At 44.0% G+C, this 27,051-nt stretch overlaps 4 protein-coding genes and 1 long non-coding RNA gene across 5 annotated transcripts; 2 read left to right on the forward strand and 3 right to left on the reverse strand.

Moving 5' to 3' along the window:
- Positions 1-3,407: 3,407 nt before the first annotated feature.
- Positions 3,408-5,279, forward strand: LOC101095773 (cytochrome c oxidase subunit 6A1, mitochondrial). Its single transcript, XM_003994721.6, has 3 exons — positions 3,408-3,568; positions 3,719-3,861; positions 5,002-5,279. Exons 1-3 carry the CDS (start codon positions 3,466-3,468, stop codon positions 5,083-5,085), a joined length of 330 nt encoding a protein of 109 aa, XP_003994770.2. The 5' UTR covers positions 3,408-3,465; the 3' UTR covers positions 5,086-5,279.
- Positions 5,280-5,748: 469 nt separating this feature from the next.
- Positions 5,749-8,852, reverse strand: TRIAP1 (TP53 regulated inhibitor of apoptosis 1). Its single transcript, XM_003994722.6, has 2 exons — positions 8,706-8,852; positions 5,749-7,750 (listed from the first exon to the last, which is right to left on the reverse strand). Exons 1-2 carry the CDS (start codon positions 8,850-8,852, stop codon positions 7,667-7,669), a joined length of 231 nt encoding a protein of 76 aa, XP_003994771.1. The 3' UTR covers positions 5,749-7,666.
- A 48-nt stretch (positions 8,853-8,900) lies between these two features.
- On the forward strand, positions 8,901-18,396 carry GATC (glutamyl-tRNA amidotransferase subunit C). Its single transcript, XM_003994723.4, has 4 exons — positions 8,901-9,032; positions 9,127-9,299; positions 15,415-15,518; positions 17,472-18,396. The coding sequence occupies exons 1-4, from the start codon at positions 8,952-8,954 to the stop codon at positions 17,522-17,524; spliced, it is 411 nt and encodes a 136-aa protein (XP_003994772.2). The 5' UTR covers positions 8,901-8,951; the 3' UTR covers positions 17,525-18,396.
- LOC109493240 lies at positions 14,213-16,801 on the reverse strand. The gene is made up of 2 exons (XR_002147358.3): positions 16,275-16,801; positions 14,213-16,004 (listed from the first exon to the last, which is right to left on the reverse strand). It is a non-coding gene; the product is annotated as an uncharacterized LOC109493240 (long non-coding RNA).
- A 983-nt stretch (positions 18,397-19,379) lies between the features above and the next one.
- On the reverse strand, positions 19,380-26,706 carry SRSF9 (serine and arginine rich splicing factor 9). The gene is made up of 4 exons (XM_006938532.4): positions 26,413-26,706; positions 23,538-23,698; positions 21,609-21,781; positions 19,380-19,869 (listed from the first exon to the last, which is right to left on the reverse strand). Exons 1-4 carry the CDS (start codon positions 26,598-26,600, stop codon positions 19,726-19,728), a joined length of 666 nt encoding a protein of 221 aa, XP_006938594.3. The 5' UTR covers positions 26,601-26,706; the 3' UTR covers positions 19,380-19,725.
- Positions 26,707-27,051: the final 345 nt, after the last annotated feature.

The raw sequence follows: 27,051 nt of genomic DNA on the forward strand, positions 1-27,051 counted from the left end.
TATACTCAGTGAGTGCCTATCATGTACCAAGTGCTGGGGTCATACTGGTGAACAAAACATAGTCCCTGCCCCGTGGTGTTTGGTGCAGGAAAGCAGACAATAAATTAATAAATATTTAATATATCAGATGGTGGTAAGTGCCATGCAGATAGGTAAGGTACAGTAAGGAGGATAGAGTGTCAGGGTGGGAAGGAGTTCTTTCACTTCAGGGTGGTCTGGGAAGGCCTTTCTGATAAGCTGACTTCTGAGCACATCCTTGAGTGAAATAAGGAAGCAATTCATGGGGCCACCTAGGAGAAAACTCTTCCAGGGAGAAGAAATGAGCATGTGCAAAAGTCCTGAAGAAGGAGCATGCGTGGTGTGTCCAAGGGGAAGGCAAGAAGGCCAATGTAACTGGAGTGAAATGGGCAAAGGGGCAAATAGAAAGGATGATGTGAGAGAGGTGGCCAGGGGCAGGGTGTATAGGACCTGGTATCTTACTCTAAGGATTTTGGTATTTACTCTGAGTGAGATGGGAGTCATGGGAGGATTCTGAGCCAAGGAGGAAGATGAACTGTTTTAAAGGATCCTCTGACTGCCATGTAACAAATAGGCTGTATGAGGACTAGGTATTAGGGAGACCAGCTAGGAGGCTGTTGCAGTTGTCCAGGTGAGGGATAAGAACATCTTTCATCACACTGGTAGCGGCGGGTGGTAGGAATTGGTCAGATTCTGGATACACCTGAAGGAAGAGCTGATAGGATTTGCTGATGAATTGGATATAAAGTGTGTGTGTGTGTGTGTGTGTGTGTGTGTGTGTGTGTGTGTGTGTGTGAGAGAGAGAGAGAGAGAGAGAGAGAGAGAGAGAGAGAGAGAGAGAGAAGAGTTAAAGATGAGGGGCACCTGGGTGGCTTAGTCAGTTGAGTATCCATCCGACTTTGGCTCAGGTCACAATCTCACGGTTCATGAGTTTGAACCTTGCATCTGGCTCTCTGCTGTCAGTGCAGAGCCTGCTTTGGATCCTCTGTCCCCCCCTCTGGCTGCCCCTCCCCCATTCATGCTTGTGTGTGTGCGCTCTCTCTCTCCCTCCAAAAATAAACATTAAAAAAAAAGTGACTCCAAAGTGTTCACTAAGTGAGGCGAGGAAGACAACTTGTGTAAAGTGTTTATCAATCATGATATGGGCACAAAATAAATGTCCCCAAAATATTAGCTATTCTTTGTATTGATGATTTGCATTTCCTGGACTGTCTAAACTGTCACCTGAGGCTTTGGAAATGTTGAGCTTACCTGGCAATAAGATCATAAGCATCATGCCTAACTATGTGCTGTGAGCCACGCCCATGATAGAATCTTCACGTAGCAGTACCACCGTGCAAAGTGTATGAAAGCCCTATGAGAAAATGAATACTTGTTGAATTTTTAATGTATTTCAGACATTTTTCATTTAATCCTTTCTCCATCACTAGAATGGAAGTTACATGAGAGATCTTATACCTGGTTTGTATTGCTACACATGCCTGGCACATAGTAGTTCCTTAGTTAGTATTTATTAGATGAAATCTCATTGTTATAGTTGGAAGTTGAGTAACTTCCCGAGGTGGAGCTGGGTTCTGATAAATATTTATTGGATAAAGGGTTGAATACATGGGTATTACATTACCATTTTAGAAAAGAGGAAACAGCTAGTGGCAGACCAAAGATTTCCTGACCCTTGAGCATGGACGCTTTCCATGGCCACACCTTGGGGCCTCATATACTCTTTGGCTGTGTTTGAGGATACCTAGGAATTTGATGATCCTGACATTATCATATGGTGTACCATAATTTGTAAAAACCCTGGATTGCTCAAAGATCTAATGGTAGATCAGACTGTGATGCTGTAGTAACACAATTCTAAGTTTTTGTCTTCATGAAACTGCATAGACTTACAGCATTCATTTTTTAAAAAATCTTTGTTTTTGAGAGAGAGTGTGTGTGTGTGTGAGCAGGGGAGGAACAGAGAGAGAAGGAGACACAGAATTTGAAGCAGGCTCCAGGCTCTGAGCTGTCAGCACAGAGCCTGATGTGGGGCTCGAACCCGTGAACCGTGAGATCATGACCTGAGCTGAAGTCGGACACTTAACTGAGCCACCCAGGCGCCCCTCATTTTATCTCATTTGCCCAAGGTCACATGGCTGTAAGGGATGGAAACAAGATGTGAATTCAGTCTTCCCACACCAGAGCCCCTGTTTGTTCCCCCTATTCAGGGGTTTTTAACCTGGGGCACAAGTTCTGTTAGGGGGGTCTCCAGAAGTACTTTATGCTACCTTCTTCCCCCAACACCGTGCGCTTACGAGCAGGTGCATTTTTTGGGAGAAAGGGTTCATAGCTTTCATTACATTCTCCAAGAGGCCTATGATCCAAAGGTTTACTTTCACTTTATCTTAGTATCTTTTTCTGTTTTTTGTTTTGTTTTTGTTGTTGTTGTTTTTAAACCCCAAATTTATTCTCTCACAGTTCTGGAGGCTAGAAGTCCAAAATCAAGGTGTTAGCAGGGCCATGATCCCTTTGAACTGCCTCTATAGGGAAAAATCCATTCCATTTCTCTTCTAGCTTCTGGTGGTTGCCAGCTTCTCTTTTTTTGTGGCCACATCACTCCAATCTCTGCCTCAGTCTTCACACTGCCTTCTCCTCTGTTATTGTTATTGTAACTTTTATTTTTAAAACTGCTTTTAGATGAGAAGGAAGAAAAAGGAAGGAAGAAGTGGGGGAAGGGGGTTGTAGAGACAAAACAGATGCCAATTTTTGTTTCCAGAGTTTCAAGGGAGAGAAGGCTAACATGACTAAAGAAGCCAAAAATTAAGGATGTTGAGGCAGGATCAGAATCCAATCTTCTGGCACCAATTCCAGGGCTCCTTCTGGTTCCCGTTACTATTCATTCATTCATTCATTCATTCATTCACTCGTTCATTCAACAAACTTGTATTGAGCACCTGCTACGTTCCAGGTACCATGCCAGGCTCTGGGAATGCTGCTGTGGCAAACTCTGGCATCACAGAGTTCATATTCTAGTAGGGAAGACAGATAAAGTAATAATGATGACGACTATTATGTCAAGTGCGATTAAAAATGACGTCACAGGACGGGGAGGAATGGGAACGGCATTTGAGATGGGATGTTCTGAGCTCAGAACTTCCAGTTGCTGTCTACGGACTCCAACGAAGACAGCGCTCCCGGATGCCAGAGCGCGCTTCATAAACCTCTCCCACTTCGCCTTGCTTAGCCTCACCAGGGTGGGGCTGTCGGGAGAGGGGCGTGCACACGGAAGGGTCAGAGCGCATGCTCTCTCAAGATCGGTGGCTCTGAGGATTTTGATAGTACGCAGGCTCCTCCAGTTAAGGCGAGAAGGCTCCGCCCAATAGGTGTTTGCTTTTGAGGTTGTGGTCCCGCCCTCCGGCCCACTTTCTACTTCCGCTTCCGGCTCTGAGGCTGTGCAGGTCGAAAATGGCGGTGGCGGCTGCGTCCCGGTTTTCGGGGCTGCTAGGTCGGTCCGGGGCGCAGCTGGGGCGGTCCATGTCGAGTGGCGCCCACGGCGAGGAGGGCTCAGGTACTGGAGTTGCGGTCGGCGTGGGGGGCCTCAGCCCCACTCGAGCGAGGCGGGGCCGGACTGTGACCTTGGCCTGGGGCCTTGGGGGTGGGGGGTGAGAAACGGGGCGGGCGCCACACCAGGCCTGAGCGGTCGTACCCCCTTCTGCAGCTCGCATGTGGAAGGCCCTCACCTACTTCGTAGCTCTTCCTGGCGTGGGAGTGAGCATGCTGAACGTCTTCCTGAAGTCGCATCACGGAGAGCACGAGAGACCCGAGTTCGTCGCCTACCCCCATCTCCGCATCAGGTCCAAGGTACGCTCTTGTAGGCTCTTCGAGTGTCCGTTCTCCTTTTATTATAAATGCCTAGTGCAGGTTCTTCATTCTCTAAAATCCTGTGTGCCTGGCGTGTACAACAATTTCTCATTTAATGCTCGCAAATAAATTTGTATTTTCTCTGGTTTTGTGTAAGGGTAACTGAGACTCGGGGGGGGGCACATCTGTTTTTCTTCAAGGTCATACAAAAGTGCCCTTAAGTTTTCCTTTTTTTTTTTTTTTTTTTTTTCTGATTCATCCCACCTCTGTCTTCTATACTGTTCTGAAACTGTGGGTTGTATAAGACTTGGAGGTTTGGGAATCTCCCTTACGGAGGCAAAGTCAGAAGGTGATTCACCTTTCTAGGACCTGGGCATTTGGCAGGGTACTAGCTGCATAATGAAGAGACTAACAGCTTCTCTTATTCTTATTTCTGCTAGTTATCTTCTCAACTGTTTTGTCCTTTGCTATTGATGTAGATGTAATCATTTGTTTTCCATTGTTTGTTGTAAATATTCTTAACAAAAGACCCTTCTGGCACTTTAATAACTGTTACATCACTTAGCCCAGGTAGGGCTGGCTTTATAGAAACTTAAGCTAGAGTCTTACATTCAGAATTTTTGAGTCTGAGCCCCACTCCCACCCGTGTACAGTAGAAGCCATATAGCAGGATTTCTCAACCTCAGTACTGTTGACATTTGGGGCTGGATAGTTCTTGTTGGGGCAAGGGGCTATCCTATGAGACTTAGGATGTTTAACAGCATCCTTGACCTCTACCCACTAGATGCCCTACCTCAGATGTCTCCAGATATTGCCCAATGTCCCTGGAGGGGCAAAATCATCCAGGGTTGGAAACCATGCTTTTCAAAGGGAGCATGCAAAATAATTGAGGAAGGTAGGTTGCAGTTTCCAGTCCAGGGATTTGTTTTATATCTGGAATGAAGCCCAGAAGTCTGCATTTAAATAAGCATCTCCTCCCCCATACTCCTCTTCCATTCTGATAGAGGTGATGTGATTCGTAAAGACAGCACTGATAGACTAGTTGCCAGGTATTGTCTGTCACATACCCTGTATCTTAAGCAGTTCATGGCAGTCTCAACTCTTCTCTGGAATTGCCTAATTGACATCTTCACTCCACAGCCCTTTCCCTGGGGAGATGGTAATCATACTCTATTCCATAACTCTCACGTGAATCCACTTCCGACCGGCTATGAAGATGAATAAAGAGAACCTGGACCATAACCCACTGGGGACCACAGCACTGGTTTGGACCATGACTCTGCACACGGACCAGAAAAGTATATGGGACCTTAAGCTCACCTTCCTTACTTGTATCAAATGATGACCAGTATACTGATCTTCCATCCCTTTGCTATGGCAGGAGATGGCTTAAATAAATAACTTAGATTGGTCCATGAGCTGGAGTTGCATTCTTTGGTGGTGTTTTTCCCTCGGAAATCAGCATTAATGTTATTTCTGTTTCTGCCGTGAAGGTTTATGGCCACCATCTATAGGCCTGTAGAAAGTGTTTATATCAGACTTGTCCTTGGTTTCTTATGCCTGGGGTGGGTAAAGCAAAGGGACCATGAATGGAGCTGATTTAAGAATTGAGATTGGGTCTTGACAGATTTTGGGTGGCAAAGATACTGAGTGGCCAGTAGAATACCTGCAATTAACATCTGAAAGCAGTATCTTTGATTCTCTAGAGAAAGTGCTTCCTGTGTCCTAGCCTTCTCTTGTCCCTTTCCACCAGCATTTGTTGAAGAATACTTCCAATGGATAATTTTCTCCAAAGGTGTCAAGTTCTCATCTTGGGGTCATCTCTCAGCACCCTGAAGGCTGAAATGGTCAAACTTTTGGAGAAATGAAGGCAGTATGACACATTTCTGCATATACCATTGGCTTTATTTGTTTCTGGAATTAAAACCTTCTTATAGCACTAAGAATTAAGGAGAAACAGTAGTAACAAAGTCACCCTTAAAGAGCCATTCATTCTTCCTCAAAATTTAAAATCTCTGAAGTAGCTGAGATAGTTGGAGTCACTTTATGGGGAGGATGAAGTCAAAAAAGAATGAAGAACAATCAGAAAAAAATATTCCCTCAGTAGCAATTACAGTGGAAGAACATAGTTGGCTTGGAGCTGGTTTTATTCTTGAGGCTCAATCAGACAGTTGGGTAGTAAAGAGCAAGAGGCTACCAGGTTTTGGTATTGCACAGTACACACAGTAAACTAGTACTGCAGAGGTGAGGCAAATGGAAACACAAGGCATGAAAGCCATTTACAGTAAGGGAAAAAAGGATCCCTGCTGTCTTTACCATTTTGTGATCTAACCGCAGCCTGTGCTTGTGCTTCCAAGTCACTATGGAACTGTTGTACTTGTGGCCAGTCTGAGGTTAGAACAGATGTGCTTAACTTTGGCTTGCTGCCTGGCATCCCTCAACCGGGTTCCAATGATCTCTTCTAATCCTTGTATAATGGACTGTAACCAGTCAAAAATATAAATGTAGAATGTCTTGAAATGACATTAAGGACTGGCCATGTTAAATATGAAGTAGTCATTGGTAAATTGGAGAGGATAATAGAATTTTTGCCTTCTGTAAACTGTTTCATACTATATTGGGTATATATGTGTGAACCAAATTACTCAATATATGCAGTTTTGGTGATTACCTGACATTCCAAAGTGTGTAAGTGCTCACCTGATCCTGGCATTTTTTTTTTGTGCAGTTATATAAGCATATTATTTGTGTAGCTTACTGTGGGAATAAACTTCAGAAATCAGATTTCTAATTGTTATAGCACACTATTTCACTTAGATAAATCTTCACTTTTCACCTTTAAGTTATAAAACAAAACTCTCCCTTAGTGTGCATATGGGATATGTGGGGTTACAGTGTAATAGCTGTTCCATAAAGTGCACTGAGTTCTCCAGGGGCAAATAATGAAACTAGATGTTACAATTTATTCCATCTTCATGATTACAGACATTCCAGGGCAGGGTGGATACATGAGGCAAATAAAGCAAACTCTTTAACCTTTTAACCAGATGCAGCATTTTGGCAGTTTTAAGATAATACGGGTTGGCTTAATTGACTTGGGTTGAAAACTGGCAACAGCAGATCTTTGCAATTTAGGATGTTCCTCCATAGTTACTCCATGAAATCTTAATTCCTAAACTACACTGTGAGCTCTGAAATGGTTTTTACTGCAATATTCTTCAAGCTTTCACATCTTAATCTGAAATCTGACACCTCTTCTTAAGGCAGGGAACTCTGTTAAAGCTGTTTTCCTGTTGGCTAACCCAGTCCACCAGCAGTCTTAACAGTTCTATAGAAATAAAGCCATGCTCCCAAGCATTGATTAAAACTTGTGCTGGGATCCCTTTTTCAGAGCATTAGCTCCCTGAGAGAAGAGATCCTAACCAATCGCTTCCATGAATAATCCCAGTACAATGTACCTCATGTTCTTCAGAGCAAAACTTAAGAGGTTAGGCAACCCTGATCATCCTGACAAGTCTATCAGTGTTCACATACAAAGGATACTTAAAGCTTATCCCAGATCATAATCCTAAGAAATCATTCAGTTTTAGCACATGGAGTTCCTGCAAGATGCCAGAGTAAGAAATCCTCTCAAAGCAAAGAGTGATGGTTCATCCTCTTACACAATTGAGAGGAAATTAAGGAGGAAAGAAAACTCCCTCCTAAACTCATCAAATCGATGGCTATTTTAACAGCCTTAACTGACGAAATCCAGTGTCCTCTATTTCCTGATTCGAGGAGTCCATTTTCAAGGAGACTGTCAAGGTCAAGAAGAGCTTTCAGGCTTTTCTTTGCCATGGCCCATGAATTCCAGTCCTTCAATGGGGATCTCCTTCTCCTTTATTGCTTTCTGATGGAAGGAAAAACACATGAAACAGATCTATATGAAGCTTGAGGACCAAACTTTGTAAATACGATGGCACAAAACTAATAAATCAGATTGGACCAAAACAAAAAACAAACAAACAAAAAAAACCAACCATGATTGAAGACCTGTACTTTTTAAAACCTGAGTACCATTACAAAGAAATTAAATGTAAGACCAGAGACAGATTGGAAAGGTGGTGTGAGAAATCGTCAAAATTCAAACATGGAATTTAAACAGTATCTCCACTCTACTGTGATGGACACAAACTCAAATCTGCGTTCCAGGACTTATTGGCTATGTGACCTTAAGGAAGCCTCACTTTCCCATCTGTAAATAGGACAAAGATAGCAACTTGGAATTACCCTGTGGACGTTTTAAATTAACTGGGAGTGCTGTGCCCAGTGCCGTGCTTACAATCTAATTCATTGAACTGGAATGAACACTTCCTAGCTGGCTGGCAGTTCAGAAATCAAACAGGCCAATGAAGTAATTAGAACAACAAAATCAGTCCAGAGACCGACGTCTAACAGGCCAGAGATACTTAACACCGCGCTTACCCCTCCAAAGTAATAGTGGAATAGTGCACTACCGCAAAAATCAGGGAAACGATTCTGGTGAACTTGCACTAATCACTTCCTGTTTGGGGACGTAAGTGTTCCATGTATAAAATAAGAACTATGCCCACTTTACAAGTTTAGGATGAGGACCAAAGGATGCTACTGTGCTCCGTAAGACGTAAAGCACTGCAAAAATATTTAACTTTGTCATTCAGAGAGATACCAGGCAGCCTGGTAGTGATGATGGGGAGACAGCTCCTGCCACTGCCCTCACTGCGGCTTTTCTTCACCCTCCCAATTCCAACTCCCGCAAGATACTACGCGTGTGGCCCGGGACACCGCAGAGAGGACGAGAGGGCCCTGGCCAACTGAGCGCTCACCTGAACACACTGCTGGTAGCGCTTGAAGAGGTCGGTGCACGGGTCCCCGGAGCCGTCCCCCTTGAGGAACTTCTCGGCAAACCAGCGATTAAAGCACTGGTCGTACTCGCGCTTCATGTCAGTGCAGGCCTCCCCTACGCTGTTCATGGCGGCGGCGGCAGCAGTGGCGGCGCGCTCTGATGTCGTCACTCTTAAGCGCGTCGCTCGACTTCACGTGTGGACGCATTACGGCGGCCTAGGAGAGAAATGTGGGCGCGTGCGGTGTTGCTGGGCCATCGGTCCTGGATGGGCTGGCACCGGGGCTTCACCTCCAAGACGGATCCTCAGGTAAAGGCCAGGGGTGTCTAGGCGGGTGGTGAAGCAGGTCGGGACACGGAGCAGGTCCCACCTATGACCCCCATTCTCCGCCTCATCCGCCCAGGGTAGTGGCCGTGTCACGGCTGAGGTGATCGAGCACCTGGAGCGTCTAGCGCTTGTGGACTTCGGCAGCCAAGAGGCCGTGGCACGACTGGAGAAAGCCATCGCCTTTGCCGACCGGCTCCGCGCCGTGGACACGGAAGGGGTGGAGCCCATGGAATCAGTATTGGAGGACAGGTAAAACACTCGAGGCCGCGTACCCCGAAGCCTTGTCTGTTGCGCCTTCGCAGCCATTTGAGGTGGCGATTAGTGTGTCCTTTCACGGAAGGGAAAAAGGCCTTAAGCGAGGTGCAAGAACTTGCCCACGGTCACCCCGCGGGGTAAGTGGTTTCATTCCTTCCCTTGTTCGTTATGGATCCCATCACTCTCGTTTAAAATCCTCCAGGCCTCCCAGTGTAACAAGAACAGTGTTCGAATTGATAACCACCTTCAAGGCCCTACTTCAGAGTCTCTGCCTACCCCTTGGACATACTGCTCTACTCCAGCTATGTTACCTTTCTTACTGTTCCTCCAATATTCCAAATTCGTTCCTTGTGTAGGATCTTTGCGTTTGCTGTTATCTTTTTCTTGGATAGCCTGTCTCCTTGGCATCTCTCCTCTGTAAGTCCTCTCCTTCTCCAAATGTCCTCTCCCTTTCCAATCACTGACTTCCTTGTTGGATTTTCTTCTCTTTCTTGATTATCTTATTTTTGTATTTTTGTTGATCTGTCCCTTGTTAGTAGAATATGAGCCCATATTTGACTTGCTTACTTATTGGATCCCTGTCTCAAAATATGTCCTGTACATATTTTCTGGCGTAGTGATCCCTATGGACATATCTGTAAAAGTGCATCCAGTGTTCAGGGTGTCCAGATCTGTTTATAATACAAAACAACAACAACAACAAAAGCCAAGAAGAGGCCTCTGGCTGGCTCAATCGGTAGAGTATATGACTCTTGATCTCTGGGGTCATCAGTTCCAGCCCTATGCTGGGGGTAGAGTTTACTTAAAATAGATAAATGAATTTAAAAAAAATGTGAGGAGTTCTTGGGTAGCTCAGTTGTTCGGGCATCCGACTTCATCTCAGGTCATGATCTTGTAGTTCATGAGTTCAAGCCCCACATTGGGTTCTCTGCTGTCAGCACAGAGCCCACTTCAGATCCTCTGTCTCCCTCTCTCTCTGCCCCTCCCCCCCTCTCAAAAATAAACATTTTTTTAAAAAGTATAAGCTTTTTTTTAAGTTCAAGAAACAAAAAGACAGTCTCTAAGTGTACTTCATGGCTAAATACATCATCATACAATGGGATATTTGACAAATAGTGAAACAGCTATATATACTGACATGGAAAGGTCCCAAGATATATTTAATAAAAAAGGCAAAATTCAGAACATTGTGTATGGGATTATCAATACTTTAATGTGTAATCTATTTGGTATGTTCTGGTATATGCATTAAGTCATGTTTTGTTCCCTCAAAGAGCATGCAAGAAACTTAACAATGATTAGTTTTAAAGAAGGTGGAAATATAGAGGGAAGTTCTAACTTTTCATTTTATACTGAGGGCCAGGACGTTTACAAATGCATAAAGAAATGGGATAATAACACAAATAGTGAGGTAGTATAGTGTAATGCAATACAGGGGCAGGTCTTTGACAAAGTAGTTTTTATTATATAAAAGGGTGGAGCCTCTCTCCACTTCTACCAGTTATCAAATCTTAATATATTTTAAAGATTTAAAAATATATTTAAAAGAAACTGCTCTTTTTTGAAAAGCAGACTTGTTTTGCTGTTTGGGACTACAGTTTCTTGGGAAGGGTCGGTATGTAGCTCATAAAAAGCAGGGAAGTCTACAGTTCTGCCCTCCTCCCCCCTTTTTTAAGTTTATTTATTTTGAGGGAGATAGAATCCCAAGGAGGCTCCGCACTGTCAACACAGAGCCCAACACAGGGCTTGAACTCATGAGCCATGAGATCATGACCTGAGCCAAAACCACGAGTTGGACCCTTAACTGACTGAGACACCCAGGTGCCCCTGTCTTACCCTTTTCTTGATGGGATTAAAAAAAATGCATTCCTAGTATAGGTGAGAGCAAAAACTGATTAGCTGCCAATTAGTGCCAATAGAGAGAGACAGACCTTTTTGTAACCATAACCTCTGTGTAAAGTGCTTGCTAGGCTCCTGTTTTCTCCTCCCACCTTTGTTTCTTTCACATCCTTTCTCTTATTTTGTCATCTGATGATCAGGTCTACAGAAGTCAAACAATTTGCCCACAATTACATAACACTTCAAAATAGAAATCTGATGTCATTCTCTTACCCAAGATTTCAGGCTCTCCAGTGTTCTTTAGGATAAAGACAAAGCTTCACCAGAGCCTACAATGCATCATTTAACCTAGCCCCTACCTACCTCCAGACAGGGCTGTCACCTTCAGTTCTTTGAGCTCTCCATTCTTTTTCCTTCTTGGAATTCTGGGCCCTTGCCTTTATCCTTACCTCATCCCTCTTACGACTTTCTTTTGCTTAACTTCGTTTCCTTTCTTCTTCAGATTTCAACTGCCTCTTCCTCAGGGAGATTTTTCATTTTTCTGTATCAAGTCAGGTTCCCTTTCAGCACCTGTCTCTCATGGTATTCAGTACAGCTATAATTTTATATGTGTTTATACATCCGTTTGAGTAATATTTACTTAATCTCTACACCCAACATAGGATTTGAACTCATGACATTGAGATCAAGAGTCACGTGCTCTACCAACTGGTCCAGTCAGGCACCCGTATTTGTAATATTTGATTCTCTGCCCCTCTCCTATCGCTTATCCATGTTCCAGGGAGCTTATCTATTATTGCTCATCATATTCTCAGTGTCTAGCACCAAGCACTCAGTAAATATTTGTTGAATGTTCTTTATTAGTATCTTTAGGAAAGGAGCAAATAGAAGAACAAAGAGGAGTCAGAATTTCCCAGTCATCTAAAGGGGAACTATAGAGAAGTGCAACTATTACTCAGGGAAGAATTAATGAAAAGGGGATTTGGATCTGGTAGGTGGAATAGTGACTTGGTATTCAGTGGTCTGCAGTCTTGCCATAAACTTGGAAACCAGTTTGGGTTTGTGATTCCATTTTAGAGATGTAGCACTTGTAAGACTTTCATGTTTTTGAACATACTACCTCACTGATGTTTGAAATGGAACCCAGTTAAGGCAAGTATTAAACCATTTTACACTAGGTGTAAAAGCACTGAGGCTATTAGAAATCTCTTGACACATTAATACCTTACCCTATCATTCGGATTGAGCTAAAAAGCATTAGCACGCTTACATGCCAGGTGCTAAGATTTTTTGTGTTATCTCAGTTGTCACATACAGACCTGGAAGGTAAATACTAGTATATGCTTTCTAGATGAAGAAACCAAGGCTCAGAAAGCTTATGTAATACGCCCCAGAGTTTCACAGGTTTAGTAAGAGAATCCAGGACTTGGAACTCAGAGCCTCAGCTCTCAAATACTGTTCTAGATACGCCGTCTAGGGGCGCCTGGGTGGCTCAGTCGGTTAAGCGGCCGACTTCGGCTCAGGTCATCATCTCTCAGTCCGTGAGTTCGAGCCCCGTGTCGGGCTCTGTGCTGAACGCTCAGAGCCTGGAGCCTATTTCAGATTCTGTGTCTCCCTCTCTCTGACCCTCCCCCGTTCATGCTCTGTCTCTGTCTCAAAAATAAACGTTAAAAAAAAAATAGATATGCCATCTAAAGTCAGCCTCTAGAACCTTAATTCTCTCTTATCTCAAGAGGGACTCAGATGATGACAGCTCTGACTGCAGCCAAATACTTCAGTACTTAGACTGTCCCTCAGAGTCTTATTCGAACTGAAAATTCTTAGCCAAATTGATTAACTCTCATTCCAGTCTGCATCAAATTAGAAATTGATTAGGCAGGAGGGAAAAGGCTTATTATAGATGGAAATAGAGTGATGCCCAGAAAAAGGACTTGTGGCAGCCCATCACCAGCAGCAGAACTCTTATCTGGTCAGTCCAAGGGCCGATAGAGGTACTTCTTCCTCAGCGCTGCCATAGTGCTTTCCATTAAACTGCTTTTTATTAGCATCTTCCAGTTACTGGTTAATGTGCCATGTCTATAAACTTTAGAGGGCAAGTTCACAGAAGCCTTTCTCAACCAGGATTTTTCATCTGAACCAGAATGCATAAAGATTCAAGTGGCTTTTTTCAGTGCTTCCAAGGAGTACATAATTCATACTAGCCCAGAGACATAGTTGATTTATTATCACATTGGGTGCCCTATAGCATTTGGGCTTAATCCTCTTGTCAAACCCTGAGAAATGAGGTCAGGTAGACATTTAGTCAATCAGTAATTTAGAGGCACCTAAAAATTTCATTGGGTCCCATTTGGATTTTGTGTGTGATTCTGAGATCAAGAAAAGTTAGGTGACTTGCCAAGTGAACTACTGAGGTGCCACCCTCACAGAGACCCTGGGTTCAGTAGTCTAGGATTATGGAAATAGGAAGGTGTGGATTTCTTCTGGAAACAACTCCATCATAATCAGTATTTAGGTAAAAAGGTGTGGTATTTAAAGGAGTGAATTTTTTCTGGAAACATCACTTACATAGAAAACTGGATTACCAAATGAGTGAATAAATCCATTGCTATTACATCTGTGGGGAAGCAGTAGCTTTTCACCACCTATTGGTGGTACCAGAGGCTTACTTCATCAGACTCTTCAAGTGCCCCGGGACAATTCAGTCTTCAGTCTGTAGGGACTAGGCAGGCAATGCATGATTACAGCAGGTTAAGTGCATAGGTGTACTGAGTGGTGGGGACTGAGGCGTGCCTGTGTGCACTCACTCTTTCTGAAAGGAGCAGGTGCTATTCGGCAGCCCCCTCTTACCGTGGTGAAAATGCAGGCCCAGCATTATCAGATCTTCTTTAATATTTAATCTCCCCAGCAATTCTATGAAGCATTCCACAAATAAGGAAACAGGTACATGGAGAGGGTAACTTGCCCATATGCCATGTGTGGCACTAAGATTTGAATTCAGCTGACTCAGGAGCCCTGAGTCATTTTGTTATACCACCCAACAGAAATATAAACTCCAGAAGGTCCAGTGGTTACCTTTACAGATAATTTTTATTTTGTTCTCCAAGTTTTCTTAAGCCCCTGTATGGTTTAAAAAAAAAAAATCAAGTGCAACCTTCATTTTTCTGGCAAGAAAGTGAAGGTCTGGAAAGATCATTCTTATTCAAGGCCACACAGTTAAGATAGTGCCAGATCCTGGAACTGACTCCAGCTCTGTCCGGTCCATACCATGTTTATTGTGTCTAGCCCTAGGGTAAGTGCCACAAAAGAAACAGAACTAGGCCTTTCCTAGAAGAACCTTATCATGACAACTTAGCCCTCTGCAGCCTTTGCCTGGATGTTCATGTAATGTCCTTGCCCTTTTGTCCTGTTAGGCTTAGCCCTCAGTCTATGTCTGGCTCAAAGTGGAACGAGTTTGCCTGCTCCCCTATCAGTGATTGAGCAGAGAGACTGCTTATTTTTCAGCTCAAGTATCTAGAAGCAGACTCAGACATTTTGCCATGCACTTGTAAACCTTCAAACGGCAGCGAAGCCCCATAGATATGTTCAATTCCAGTTTGGTTTCACTAGCCTGCCATTTGGATACTTTAATGAAGCCATGAGGCCCAGAGAACAATGGGAGATTCTTGAGCTATGTAAGGGCAGATACTTTCATATTCATAAAGGTGGCTACAGTGAAAAAACAACTCATCTTATGGGTACAAGGGGTACAGAACTGTGCTCAGACTCCATCCTGTCACTTAGGAGCTAATATCCTTAAACCACTAATAACCACTCTTGAGCAAGTTTCTTCACCTGCCTGGAAGCCCATTTCCCATCCCAACAATCCAGTGGTTTCTTGCCCATCCTTTAGCAGTGACATCACCTATTCTGAATGTCTGTTCCTCACCCAGGCTAGATTAGGTGCCCCTTTCTATTCCCTTGGCAAGCTTTGCTTACCTGTTAGATTTAACACGTTTTATTGTAATTGCCTTACCTGTCTTCACCAAAAGCAACTTACCCATGGTTGAACATATCAGTCCTGAGGAGTAATTATCACTTACCTCACTGAGTGGTTGAGAGAATCTATCAACTGCAGATTGTTATTTGGTCTACTGTTGACAAGTCCTCTATCTTTGAACAGTAACCACAACTCAAGAATATGCTGCTCCATTTTTTCCATTCTTGACCCTCTCCACCCATGCTCTAGAAGCCTATTCTCTGAGAAGGTAACCTTGAGCTTCTGGTTTTGTAGATGTCTGTACTTGAGATCTGACAATGTGGTAGAAGGCAACTGTGTTGAAGAACTACTACAAAATGCCCATCGAGTTGTGGAGGAGTATTTTGTGGCTCCCCCAGGTATGTTTTGCCCAAAGTGGTTTAACTGTCCCTCAGTGAACTAAGAACACAGTGGTAGCTGTGAGGCCCAAATTTTGCTACATGAAAGTATTTTGAAAAGTATAAAGTAGGAACTAGGTGAAGGTGGTCAAAAGGTACAAACTTCACTGTAGAACAGAATGACTATAGTTTACAGTACTGTACTCTGTATTTGAAAGTTGCTAGAGAGTAGATCTTAAAAGTTCTCACCACAAGAAAAAAATCAGAACTATGTGAGATATTAACTAATCTTGTGGTAATCATTCTGCAGTATATACATATATTAAATCATTGTGTTGTACACCTTAAACTTACACAGTGTTATGTCAATTATTTCTCAATAAAACTGGAACTAATGAAAAAAACCCGTATTTATTAATAGTGAAAAAAAAAGCATAAATCAAATACAGGTGGTGGCATTAAGGTGGCAGTAGAGTCCAGGGGTCATGTTTCCTTCTAGGGACCAGTCTGTAATAGGAATGAACAAAACAGCCCTGTGGCGGGGAGAGGTGTATACAGTGGCACATCTGGAGCTCAAGCTCTGCCTAAAAGGGCATTCACTGCTCCTCATTCAGTGCCAGGCAGTAATGTGAGCCCATATTCCCAGAGAACCCAGACATCTGGCATTTTCGTTGGGTCTCCGGGGGGTATTTCCCAAATTTTAAGTATGGGAGCTAATTCAAAGATTTAAAAAACAAACAAACAACAACAACAAAAAAAAAACCACATAAAACATACCTGCAAGCCAGATGTATCCTGGGAGCCATCAGTTTGCAACCCTGGTGTTGAGATTTGCATCTTTAAAATTTGCTGTGACTATTATAAATGAAAACTTAAAAATAACTCTGGGCCAATAATAAAATCCAGAATCCTGGGTGGGTTGAACTTTTTAGCTCCTCTACAGATGGGTGGGTCTTCAGAATGCAGAACTGCTGCACCCGTCTGGACATGTGGGAATGTGAGCTTGAGCACTCAGGTAGATGGTTTTCCAAATGCCAGCTTCACAGTCAGGAGATCACCTCAGAGGAGAACCATTCTAAGTAGTCTCAGAGACAAACATCAGTCCCCCAGTGCAAGGATTACCTCTTTGATCAAGACTAGTTAGTCAAGACCAGTCAGTTAAAGGAAAGCGCTGCTTGAAGCCAGTATGGGAAAGAAAGCTTAAAAACTTGTGGGCTTGGGCTTGGAGTGCCTGGCTGGCTCAGTTAGTAGAGCATGTGGCTTTTTTTTTTTTTTTTTTTTTTTTTTTTTTGAGAGGGAGAGAATCTTAAGCAGGCTCCACACCCAGTGTGGAGCCCAACATAGGGCCTGATCTCATGACCATGAGATCATGACCTCAGCCAAAATTAAGAGTTGGACACTCAACTGACTGAGCCACTCAGGCACCCTGAGCACATGTGACTGTTGATCTCAGGGTCTTGAGTTCAAACCTCTCATCCAGCGCGGAGCCTACTTAAAAATAATAAAAATTAAAAAAAAAAGGTGTGGGCTCAACTCTTAATCAGGCCCCTGGTTCACTAAACTACCTCAGATTAACTGAAGAGAAAAAAGATTTTATAATTTATCTCAGAGCCTGATAGTTGTCACTATTTTAACAGACATAGCCATTGATCACATATGTTATTTCTCAAATAGAACTTTGTGTCAGACTTTGTTTTTTGGGAAAGTGAATTTACAATTATTAATGTCCTTCCTTCCACTCCTATGTGCATATTAACTGGCTAACCTGTCTCTGCTCCTTATTGAAAAGTGTGCATTTATTAGGATTCACTTGTAACTGTTATTCTTTCAGACACTCAGAAATAACAGGGTAGTAGCTATACTTATTTGCATTGCTTATTTTTCGTGACAAACCAAGTGATAAGTTAGCTCAGTTGAGTCAGTTGGGAAACAGGCTCAGCTATAACATCCTTTTTTGTTATTGTTTTCAAACAGGTAATATCTCTTTGCCAAAGCAGGATGAACAACAGCCCTTTTCACACAACTGACTAGCTATTCATGGAGGCCCAAAGATAGTATTTTATTACCACGAACACAAATATTTCCACTTTCTTCGGTTACCTGGAAAAAAAACTGATGTTTAAGTGATTTTTAGTAACTAACTCTCTGAAGACAACATTGGGAAATATCTAGCCAAAACAAGGCAATGAGTTCCTGCTTCTACTGGAAGTAAAAGGTACTGTCACTTTCTGAGGAAATGAATCAAATATTTATTCACACACTGTTCAGTATAGGTTATTCTCCTTTATCTCCTCCCAAAACGGTGGTCTACCAAACTGAACGTAAGTCGGTTTTTCTATTTACGTAACTATTAGACAGTGTATCTGATCGCCATATGACAACCTGTGTTGTACTTTTCAGTTACTGTTTCTGTCATCTAAGAAACCTTGTATCTTTACCAAACAAACTCAAATTTGTTCCTGGGTACCCACTTTATTCAGAGCAGAAGGCTAACTTTCTCCTAATGTCTGAAGAGTGTTCAAAGTAGACTCTACAGCTTGGGAACTCCTAACCTACAATCATCCACCATCCCACAAAGTCATTACACTCAAAATGGATACTAGCCATAGCTACAGTTTTTCTGAAAAGAACATACAATAAAAATAGCCCTGGAATAGCTAACAGTACTATATCAAACACTAAAAATTTGCTAAGAGGGTAGATACTATATTAAATGTTCTTACCACAAATAAATCTTAAAGAAGTAGGGAGGAGACTTGGGGAGGTGATGGATATGGTTATAGCTTTGACGGTGATCAGTATACGCTTAACCCCAAACTCATTGATTCTTATACATTAAATAAGTACAGCCTTTTACATATCAATCATACTTCAATAAAGTGGCTTTTTAACAAAAAGACCCAGGTCTGGAACAAAGTAGCCTCCCTGTCCCCACCACGATTACTGAATTGAGTAGAATCCAAGATACTGGAGTTTTTTGATTTTGTGTTTTAAGAAGGCTCACATACCAAAGTTAAGTAAAACAGATTGAGGGATAAAAGTGATAGAAGCAAAAATTAGGGGTGCCTGGGTGGCGCAGTCGGTTAAGCGTCCGACTTCGGCCAGGTCACGATCTCGCGGTCCAGGAGTTCGAGCCCTGCGTCAGGCTCTGGGCTCAGAGCCTGGAGCCTGTTTCCGATTCTGTGTCTCCCCCTCTCTCTGCCCCTCCCCCGTTCATGCTCTGTCTCTCTCTGTCCCAAAAATAAATAAACGTTAAAAAAAAAAAAAAAAAAAGCAAAAATTAAAGAGATTTTTTTCCCCCCTCCAAACCGCTAGAGTTGGTTTTAAGAATTTTCCAGTGATCTTTATGCTGCTTCCAACTTTAAAAGGTCTGTTTTATTCTTCTCATTTCTTTGCCCTATCTTAAATGCTCCTTTTTTCTTTAAAGTGGCTTCATTTAGGGGCACCTAAGTGGCTCAGTTGGTTAAGCATCCGATTCTTGGTTTCGGCTCAGGTCGTGATCTCACAGCTTTGTGGTTCAAGCCCCGCATCGGGCTCTGCACTGGCAGCACAGAGCCTGCTTGGGATTCTCTCTCCCTCTTCCACTCATGCTATGTGCCTCTCTCTCAAAATAAATAAACTTAAAAAAAATTTTTTTTAAGTAATAAAGCACCTTCATTTATAAACTTGGCCTTCAATTATAAGCCTGAACCAACTCTTGGGATTGAAATTTTCAAAACCACCATCATAGCAACTATCTTTGTCCCCAAATAAAGTTATCCACTCCTGCTCCTTACCAACTGGGTGCAGCTGCCACTACAACTCAATGACTTTTTTTTTTTTTTTAAATCAGTGTGCCTATTTGGTGAAATCTATTAACTTAATCAAGGACAACCACACATGTCAATTACTAAACGTTTAAAATATATTTCTAAACAGAATGGGCCGACTCAGTCACAGTAACTGCTGATCTCCATAGTAGAGCAACCCACAAAGACACAGCACTGATTTTTTTCCCATAATCAGGGGTGAAAAATATACAACTTATTTCTGAACCAAAACCACAATTTCTGCAGTTTATAATGTTTCACTGCCAATATGGCCCTGGTAGAAATTATGTATTTTATTTCCTTAAAAAAAAAATTAAAAAAATTTCCTAAGACACTAAATCATCAATCTGGAATGTAGATTCTGAGCACAAAGAGCTCAGTTCACCTAAAAAATAAAGAAAAATTTCCCATCACCTGTCTCAGTAGGGCCTGAAAGGAGAGAAGTAGTGTGGGGAACCCCTGCTTTGGTATGGAGAGTCACGGCCCCTTGACCCAGAACGAGACCGTGAGTAGCCATAGCTGGTGCTTCTCTCTGGATAAACTCGGATGTAGGAAGTTTCACCCTGAAATTCAAACAAAAAGAGTGAAGGAAAAAATAAGACTCAGAGAAACACAGCACACTAAAACTTAACATGGCTGCCTAACAATAATAGTTAAGTACCGAGCACTTACTGTTTGTCTGGCATGATGTCATCTCATTAAACCCTCACAACAATGCTATGCCCTAGGTAGGTTTACCAGCACATTTCAACAATGAGGAAAACAATGTTATAATCTATTCCAGGGTGACACATACAATAAATGACAACTTCACATGTTGTAAATGAGCTGAAATACTAGCTACTACGATTAACATATCTGAATTACTACCACTGACTCCTGAATCTAAGAACTGGAAAGGATCTCAGAGGTCATTCAGTTCAATTCCCTGCCACCTCATATATGTGTTTGAGGATGGGTTCCTATGGAAGAAGCTAACCAGTATTCAACACCTCTCAAGTGTCAGGACCAGGGTTAGATACTCGTAAGTTAGCTTCCTGGCAAGTCTTATGAGACAGTGCTATCGAGGGACCAAAGTTCAGAGAATAACTCTGCTAAGAAATAAATGAGTGAGTGGCAGAGGAGTCATGTCTAGGCTGGCCTGTGTTCAGGCCCTCTGCCCTCAGCCAACACTCTCAAAGGATCTAAAGATGCTAAGATGAAAGAAGTCAGATGTGGAATTCCCTAGGTAAAGTCAGTAATTGGATTTATCCTTACTGAGACCCTGCTTTGCAGTGTAACTAAGGACCAGATGTTTTGTTTCTGCTCCAAATTCAGTCTGAGTAAAAGCAATGTTAAGCTGTGTACTTTCCAAGCCATAAAATTAGGGAATTATATGAATCCTTAGAAAAAGAAATAGTTCCTTGGGGCTCCTAGGTGACTCAGTCAGTTGAGCGGCCAACTCTTGATTTCAGCTTAGGTCATGATGCCAGGGTTGTGGGCTCAAGCCCAAGTCCACGCTCAGTTTGGAGCCTGCTTAAGATTCTCTCCCTCTGCCCCTCTCCCTCACTCGTACTTGCTCTCTCTAAAAAAAAGGAAGGAAGGAAGGAAGAAAGGAAAGAAAGAAGGAAGGAAAAGGAAATGGACCCAGAAATTCGTATCTCCAGACATCTAAATCCCATAAGTCAGGACAATATAACCAGTAAAAAAAGAATGTCCAGTTGTTCTGCTCTCTGGTCTCAATGGTATCAAAAGGACAGTCAACATGTGAATCAGATAGAAAGATCCAAAGTAGCAGCTGCCTTCTTGAAAGACATCAAGAACTAAGTCTTGAGGGTAAGGCCATTATAAGAAAATGCCAAGATGGCTAAGGTTTCAAAGAGGATCCTGCACTACTTTGGGAAAGGAAAAATTAAGTGTACAACTTGGCCCAACAGCAGTACCTAGAAAAGCTGAGATGCTGAGGCTGGCTTGCAGAACCCAGACTAGACCCAGAGGAGGGACAACCATAATGATCAGGTTCACAGAGGTACACTGCAGATTAAACCAGCTGTGAAGGGAATGGTATCACAGAATAGCTCACCACATTATGACAGACTGCACCAGTATTCTCTCCGGGTTAAAAATACTATGACTGCAGATTTCTCTGTTATGACCCTGCAGGACTCAGGCATGATGAATTCCTTGGCTTTTCCACTTAAGACAGATCTTTAATGGTACTGTGAGGTCCTCAAATGGCAAATGCATGGCCTGTTGCTACTTCTCTAGATCAGCTTCAGGTGGAGTGGCCTGGGTGCAAGCTCAACAGAAGGTGGGAACCCACCTCATGAGAGCGGAATTTGGTGTCATCCAGTTTACGGAGGGCATATTCCATGTCTTCTTTTCGGAGATATTCCACCATCCCCATTCCATCCTTCTGCACATCTGCGTAACAGACGTCCCCAGCTTCTCTCATGTGATCCTTCAGATCCTGCCAGCTGCCTGATGGAGGAAGTCCTAGGCATGGACAACATAAGAGGCCATATCCTTCAGCCATGTTAACTGACCTGTTAAGAGCCAGCAATACCTAGGGTCCCTTTCCCATCAATCACTCACTACTTTTAAATCCTGAGGATCCCCAAATCATAAACCGTAGGGACATAAATCCAGAAAAGAGCACTAAAGTATGTGTAGTAAACCACTGTAAGAAGCTGGTCCTAGGCTAATTTTCCAGAGACCAAGCCTTTCCAATGGAGCAAGAAGTCTACCCTATTATAGGTTTGATATCTCTGAGAGTCACAGCCTGCCTTTCTTTATCCTTCATATTTAATATCAAACTCCCAAGACTTTGAGTTCTTTTTTCCATTATGAAATTTATCAGTACCAACTGTTTCTTGCTTACTGGGTTCTCAGAACATAGGAATTTTGAAAGTATCCAATGAAGTAATAACCAAGGTGTAGCTGAAGGTAACAACACACCAAAAAATCTGAAGTTTTTCTTGTAGTAGTGAATGACTGACAAATTAAAGTACCTTTTAAAAGATCACCAACATTCTTCAATACAGTGGGGGAAAAGGTAAGACTCAGACGCTAAAACTAGTCGGGAATTATACAACCCTACCTGATGTCATGAAAGGGAAATGTGCTCCTGCTCTCAAAGGCTGTGTTTACCGCTCACAGCTCAGGACTGCAGCCATTTCCTAATAGTTTTCTAAGCAGGATTTCAGAGCAGCATGGAGAGAAAAAAAGATATGTATGACATCCTGAAGGAGGGAATAGAGTTCTGGGGTTAAATTACAAAGGGACACAAGATAGGCAGATACTGAGAGGATCACTGTTAAGCACCACGGGAGTCTGTTGTGACAGTGTGAAATTCCTATCTAAGAAAGTGCCAAGTTCTTCAATACATTTCACTCCACCATGGTCTTAAAATGCCCCTGTAATGTGCAGAGGGCCCCAGGTCTTCACCACTGTATTAATATTTTGAAAAGATGCATACACCTCTGAGCTTGCCTCACATGCATACACCTCTGAGATTCATTACTTGTGAACATTTCATTTAGACATTTCATTCTATATCATTCTATATTCTGCAAAACAATCCCTAAAACTTAAAAGTTGTTTTGTTTTCTCTTTTGTATAATTCTAAAGCCACCACCAAAATCTGGTGTTTTTCACAATCCAAGGCTGAACAGTTATTCAAATCTGGCTCCTGGAATGTCTAGCAAATCTGAAACCTAGTACATTCCAAAAGAAAACATCTATAGAATTCTAGCTCCGGGGTTTTGCCATCATTTTCCCTCTCAACAGTAGGAAACTCCTTTATAAAAAGCAAATTTATGGGGACGCCTGGGTGCCTCAGTTAGTTGAGTGTCTGACTTCAGCTCAGGCCATGATCTCACAGTTCATGACTTCAGGCCCCGCATCAGGCTTTGGACTGAGAGCACAGAGCCTGGAGCCTGCTTTGAGTTCTGTGTCTCCCTCTCTCTCTGCCCCTCCCCTTCATGCTCTGTCTCTCTCAAAAATAAAAATGAACATTTAAAAAAAAAAAAAAAAGGCAAATTTATGTTCTACCAAGGCTGTACTACCAATGCAGTTTCATTTGCAAGATACCTGCCTGCCTCACTGGCAAGACGGTGGGGCTTCAGACTGTGCAGTCTACTGAAAAGAAAGCCTGTGTTCCATGCAAAGTAACAGCTAACATTTCTTGGAGGCCAGACTGTGTGCTAAGTATTTTACATGCATCACCTTATTCGGTTTGAAAAGAACATACCTGAAACAAGAACTCGGAAATCAGATCTTCTTGTAGGAGGCCCATTCCTCCCACCGCGGGGCCACCCACCCCGACTGCCATAAGTCCTGGGGAACTCCACACGAAGCCGACACTGGCCATAATCATAACCATTCCTTCCATAAATTGCATCCTCAGCATCTCTGCAAAGAAAAGTTTGTGGAGTTAGTGCTGCTCAGGAGGCTGACTGACTTCCCAGTGAGGGGCATGAGTAACAAGTATAAAAGGGAAACCTAGAATTGAGAAAAACAATCTTGATGCACAACTGCTTTGAAGATACTTCATGATATTAGATTTAAACTTTACAGCTGTCCCACACAAGGTTTTCTAGATATGAAATGATAATGAAACAGTAAACAGATTACTTATAAGAGGATTCATTCAGAAAAAAGAATTGGCAGATAAGTGATTTCATCAGTATATTTCTCTAACCCTGTTAGCAGTTTCTTAAAATGCCCTCCACACACTAGTCCTTTAATAATTAACAAGGATCGGTACCATCAAATCTATAGAAAGAAAAATCATTTAGGGGCGCCTGGGTGGCTCAGTCAGTCGAGCATCCGACTTCGGCTCAGGTCATGATCTCACGGTCTGTGGGTTTGAGCCCTGCATCGGGCTCTGTGCTGACAGCTCAGAGCCTTGGAGCCTGCTTTGGATCCTGTGTCTCCCCCTCTCCCTGCCCCTCCCCCGCTCTCACTTTGTCTTACTCTGTCTCTCAAAAATGAATAAATGTAAAAAAAAAAAAAAAAAAAAAAAGAAAAAGAATTTAAAAAGAAATCAGGCTCTGGGGAGGAGCCTGGGTGGCTCAGTTAAGTGTCCGATTCTTGATTTCGGCTCAGGTCATGATCTCACAGTTGTGGGATTGAGCCCTATATCCAGCTCTGTCATGAGCGTGGAGCCTGCTTGAGATTCTCTCTCTGCCCCTCTATCCCACTCGGACTCTCTCCCTCTCTCAAAAATAAATTCATAAACTTAAAAAATCAGACTGAAATTAGTATTTTGTGAGGAATATGCAACTCTCTCATGTGTACTTTTTCAGCATGGTCTGGAAAACTAAGTTGTGGAGACCACTCTCTGGGTACAGTTTTGCCAGAGAGGTAAATATTCAATGAAGTCACTTCCAGTCTTCCCTAGGGCTCTAGTAGAACCAAGCTGGTTCTCCAGCACTGGATTGGAGAAAGAATGGCCTCAGTGCTTGGAAGGACAAGCAGAGCCGAAGATGTACTAATGAAGGCATCATTCAGTTGTCACAGCACATAATTGCTTACCACAATTCTAGTCACCGGGTTAAAAGCAAGGACCACAACCAGTGCAAACCTGGCTATACTTATAATGAAGTGAAGGAGAGGCAGAACTGCTAGGGTTGAAGAGCGGATTTCAAAGCAGACTGACCAGTTCCAATCATTACCCTACTTACTAATAGCCGTCTTTGGGTAAGTGCTTTTATCAAGTTTTCACGTCTCTTAAATGTGAACAACATGCCTCCCTCACAGAGTTGTCATAAGGATTAAAGAAGGTACTATGTGTGCAGTGCTCTAATGATATCAAAAGATAGCTTTTCTATTATGAAAGAAAGGAGGGAAGAGATGACAATGCGGCACATCACACAGGAAGTTTGTGTTCTAAAGGGCAGCACAGGGGGGGTTCAAATCCTACCTTGATCCCTTACTAGCATTCTCTTTTATCAGCAACTCTAAATCCCCAGTTTCTTCATTCGTAAGATGGGGCTAACACTACCTCTTTTATAGGTAGCTGAAAACGCTCAAGTGGTACTTGACACGTAGTGACTTCAAAAAACACACCGGAACAGTTACAGAGGTGCAACCTCCAGTTTCAGTGTGAAAATGCCCAGTTCCGTTTTTGAGGCAAATGGCAGCTCTGTGGGGATCATCAAAGCCTCAGAGTGCTTCCTACCTCCTCCACAGATGCCCCCCTGGCCCTATACCACTACGCCAGGTAGGCCAGACACCCTAAAGACAGTCCTTGCAGCAAAGCCCGCCCGGCGCACACGAGGTAAAGCATTCCCTGGGTCAATGCTGGGAAACACTGGGCTCTCATTTACCCCGGGTGGAGTGACCAGTCCAATGCGGCGGCTTCTGGGAACCACCAACCGCAGTTCTGAAAGTTCCCAGACCTTTTCTGGCCATCAGGCCTACCAAGTTTGCAGAATCAGAAAGACCCCTTTGAGCCAGTTTCGGGATCAAATGCTTGCATCTAGCCGCGTCTCCCTCAGAGGAGTGGAGTGAAATCAGACACCCCCCACCCCCGACCACTTTGGAAGTTCTTCCAAAGCCCTGGTGCTTTTAGAAGGACAAGGCCGGGACCTTGTGAGGAGGGGCGCGCGCAGATGGAGATCTGGGCCATCACAGAGACCCCCTTTCACCCTCCAAAGGCAACCACATCCCCGCAGTCTGTTCCCCGCTAACGGCGAGTTCTGGCTGGGGGGAGGGGTGGGCAGGGAGGGCGCCTGGCCACTTCTGCTCTTCACCGAGTCCGAGTCCTCTCCCGGGGGGTTCCGGGCCCAAGGTGCCCTGGGCCGCTTCCCCTGAAGGCTGCCCCTCCAGCCATGAGGGAGAGAACGGTCGCGTGTACCATCCCCGAGGCCTGTCTGGGCGGGCCTGGGCCCTCCACAGGCCCAGCTTTTGTTTTTTAAATAAAGTAAAAAAATAATCCTAGAGGAAGTGACGACGGAGCAAAGGACGGCCAGAGCGGGCGGTGAGAGGCCTCATCCTCCACCCGGGGGCGCCGTGAGGGGTCTGCGCTGAGGGGGGAGGGGAGGCCCCACAGGGGAGGAGGGAAGGCGGGGGCCCGAGGGCCCGGGGTCTCGGGCTGGCGGGCGGGCGGAGCGGGGCCTCACCGGGGGTCCTCGAAGCGCACGAAGGCGAAGGGCACGAGGCCGTGCCGGTTCTTGAGCTCGATCTCGCGGATGCGGCCGTACTTGTAGAACAGGTCCTCCAGGTCCTTCTCGCGCACGTCGGTCGGAAGGTTCCCCACGTAGATGCGCCCGTCTCCCTCGCCGCCGCGCTCGTCCGCCCAGCCCGACATCCGCACCGCCCGACGCCGCGGGCCCGCCGCAGCCCACGTCGCCGCCGCCGCCTCAGCCGGGGTCCCCCCGCAGCGTCCCCGCGGGCTCGGAGGCGCTCAGCCGCACTGCATTGTGGGAACGGCGGAGCGGAAGCGAAGGGGTCGACGGAGGCAAAAAGAATCGTCTTAAAGGGGACGCGCTGCGATGACCGCGCGTGCGCGCAGGCCGGCGCCCCCTGTAGGCGCGTGCGGGCTCGAGGGCGACGAGAGAGAGAGAGAGAGAGATTGGAGTCCCGTGAATTGGGTTCGATTCCCAGAATTCCTTGAAAGCAATTCACTCGCCTAATTAGTGCACTTGGGCAAGTGACTCAGGCTTCCTAGGCCTCAGTTTTCTGCCTCTGTAGCGCCGCCTGCCTCACAGGCTTTTGAGAGCATTCCCTGTGGCGACGCGGGCAGCGGTCGGAAGGGACCC

The sequence above is a fragment of the Felis catus genome, chromosome D3 (genome assembly GCF_018350175.1).
Source record: "Felis catus isolate Fca126 chromosome D3, F.catus_Fca126_mat1.0, whole genome shotgun sequence".
NCBI classification, from domain to species: Eukaryota; Metazoa; Chordata; class Mammalia; order Carnivora; family Felidae; genus Felis; species Felis catus.

What these genes read in the sequence shown, in the direction of transcription:
- SRSF9 (XM_006938532.4), bottom strand. Translation starts at nt 26,600, where the DNA reads ATGTCGGGCTGGGCGGACGAGCGCGGCGGCGAGGGAGACGGGCGCATC. An exon ending in GTGCGCTTCGAGGACCCCCG is followed by an intron (nt 23,699 to 26,412) that starts GTGAGGCCCCGC and finishes TTTTCTTTGCAG; the next exon opens with AGATGCTGAGGATGCAATTT. An exon ending in TTTCCGAGTTCTTGTTTCAG is followed by an intron (nt 21,782 to 23,537) that starts GTATGTTCTTTT and finishes GTCCATGCCTAG; the next exon opens with GACTTCCTCCATCAGGCAGC.
- TRIAP1 (XM_003994722.6), bottom strand. Translation starts at nt 8,852, where the DNA reads ATGAACAGCGTAGGGGAGGCCTGCACTGACATGAAGCGCGAGTACGAC. An exon ending in GCTACCAGCAGTGTGTTCAG is followed by an intron (nt 7,751 to 8,705) that starts GTGAGCGCTCAG and finishes TCCTTCCATCAG; the next exon opens with AAAGCAATAAAGGAGAAGGA.
- LOC101095773 (XM_003994721.6), top strand. Translation starts at nt 3,466, where the DNA reads ATGGCGGTGGCGGCTGCGTCCCGGTTTTCGGGGCTGCTAGGTCGGTCC. An exon ending in CCACGGCGAGGAGGGCTCAG is followed by an intron (nt 3,569 to 3,718) that starts GTACTGGAGTTG and finishes CCCCTTCTGCAG; the next exon opens with CTCGCATGTGGAAGGCCCTC. An exon ending in ATCTCCGCATCAGGTCCAAG is followed by an intron (nt 3,862 to 5,001) that starts GTACGCTCTTGT and finishes TTCACTCCACAG; the next exon opens with CCCTTTCCCTGGGGAGATGG.
- GATC (XM_003994723.4), top strand. Translation starts at nt 8,952, where the DNA reads ATGTGGGCGCGTGCGGTGTTGCTGGGCCATCGGTCCTGGATGGGCTGG. An exon ending in CCTCCAAGACGGATCCTCAG is followed by an intron (nt 9,033 to 9,126) that starts GTAAAGGCCAGG and finishes TCATCCGCCCAG; the next exon opens with GGTAGTGGCCGTGTCACGGC. An exon ending in GAATCAGTATTGGAGGACAG is followed by an intron (nt 9,300 to 15,414) that starts GTAAAACACTCG and finishes CTGGTTTTGTAG; the next exon opens with ATGTCTGTACTTGAGATCTG.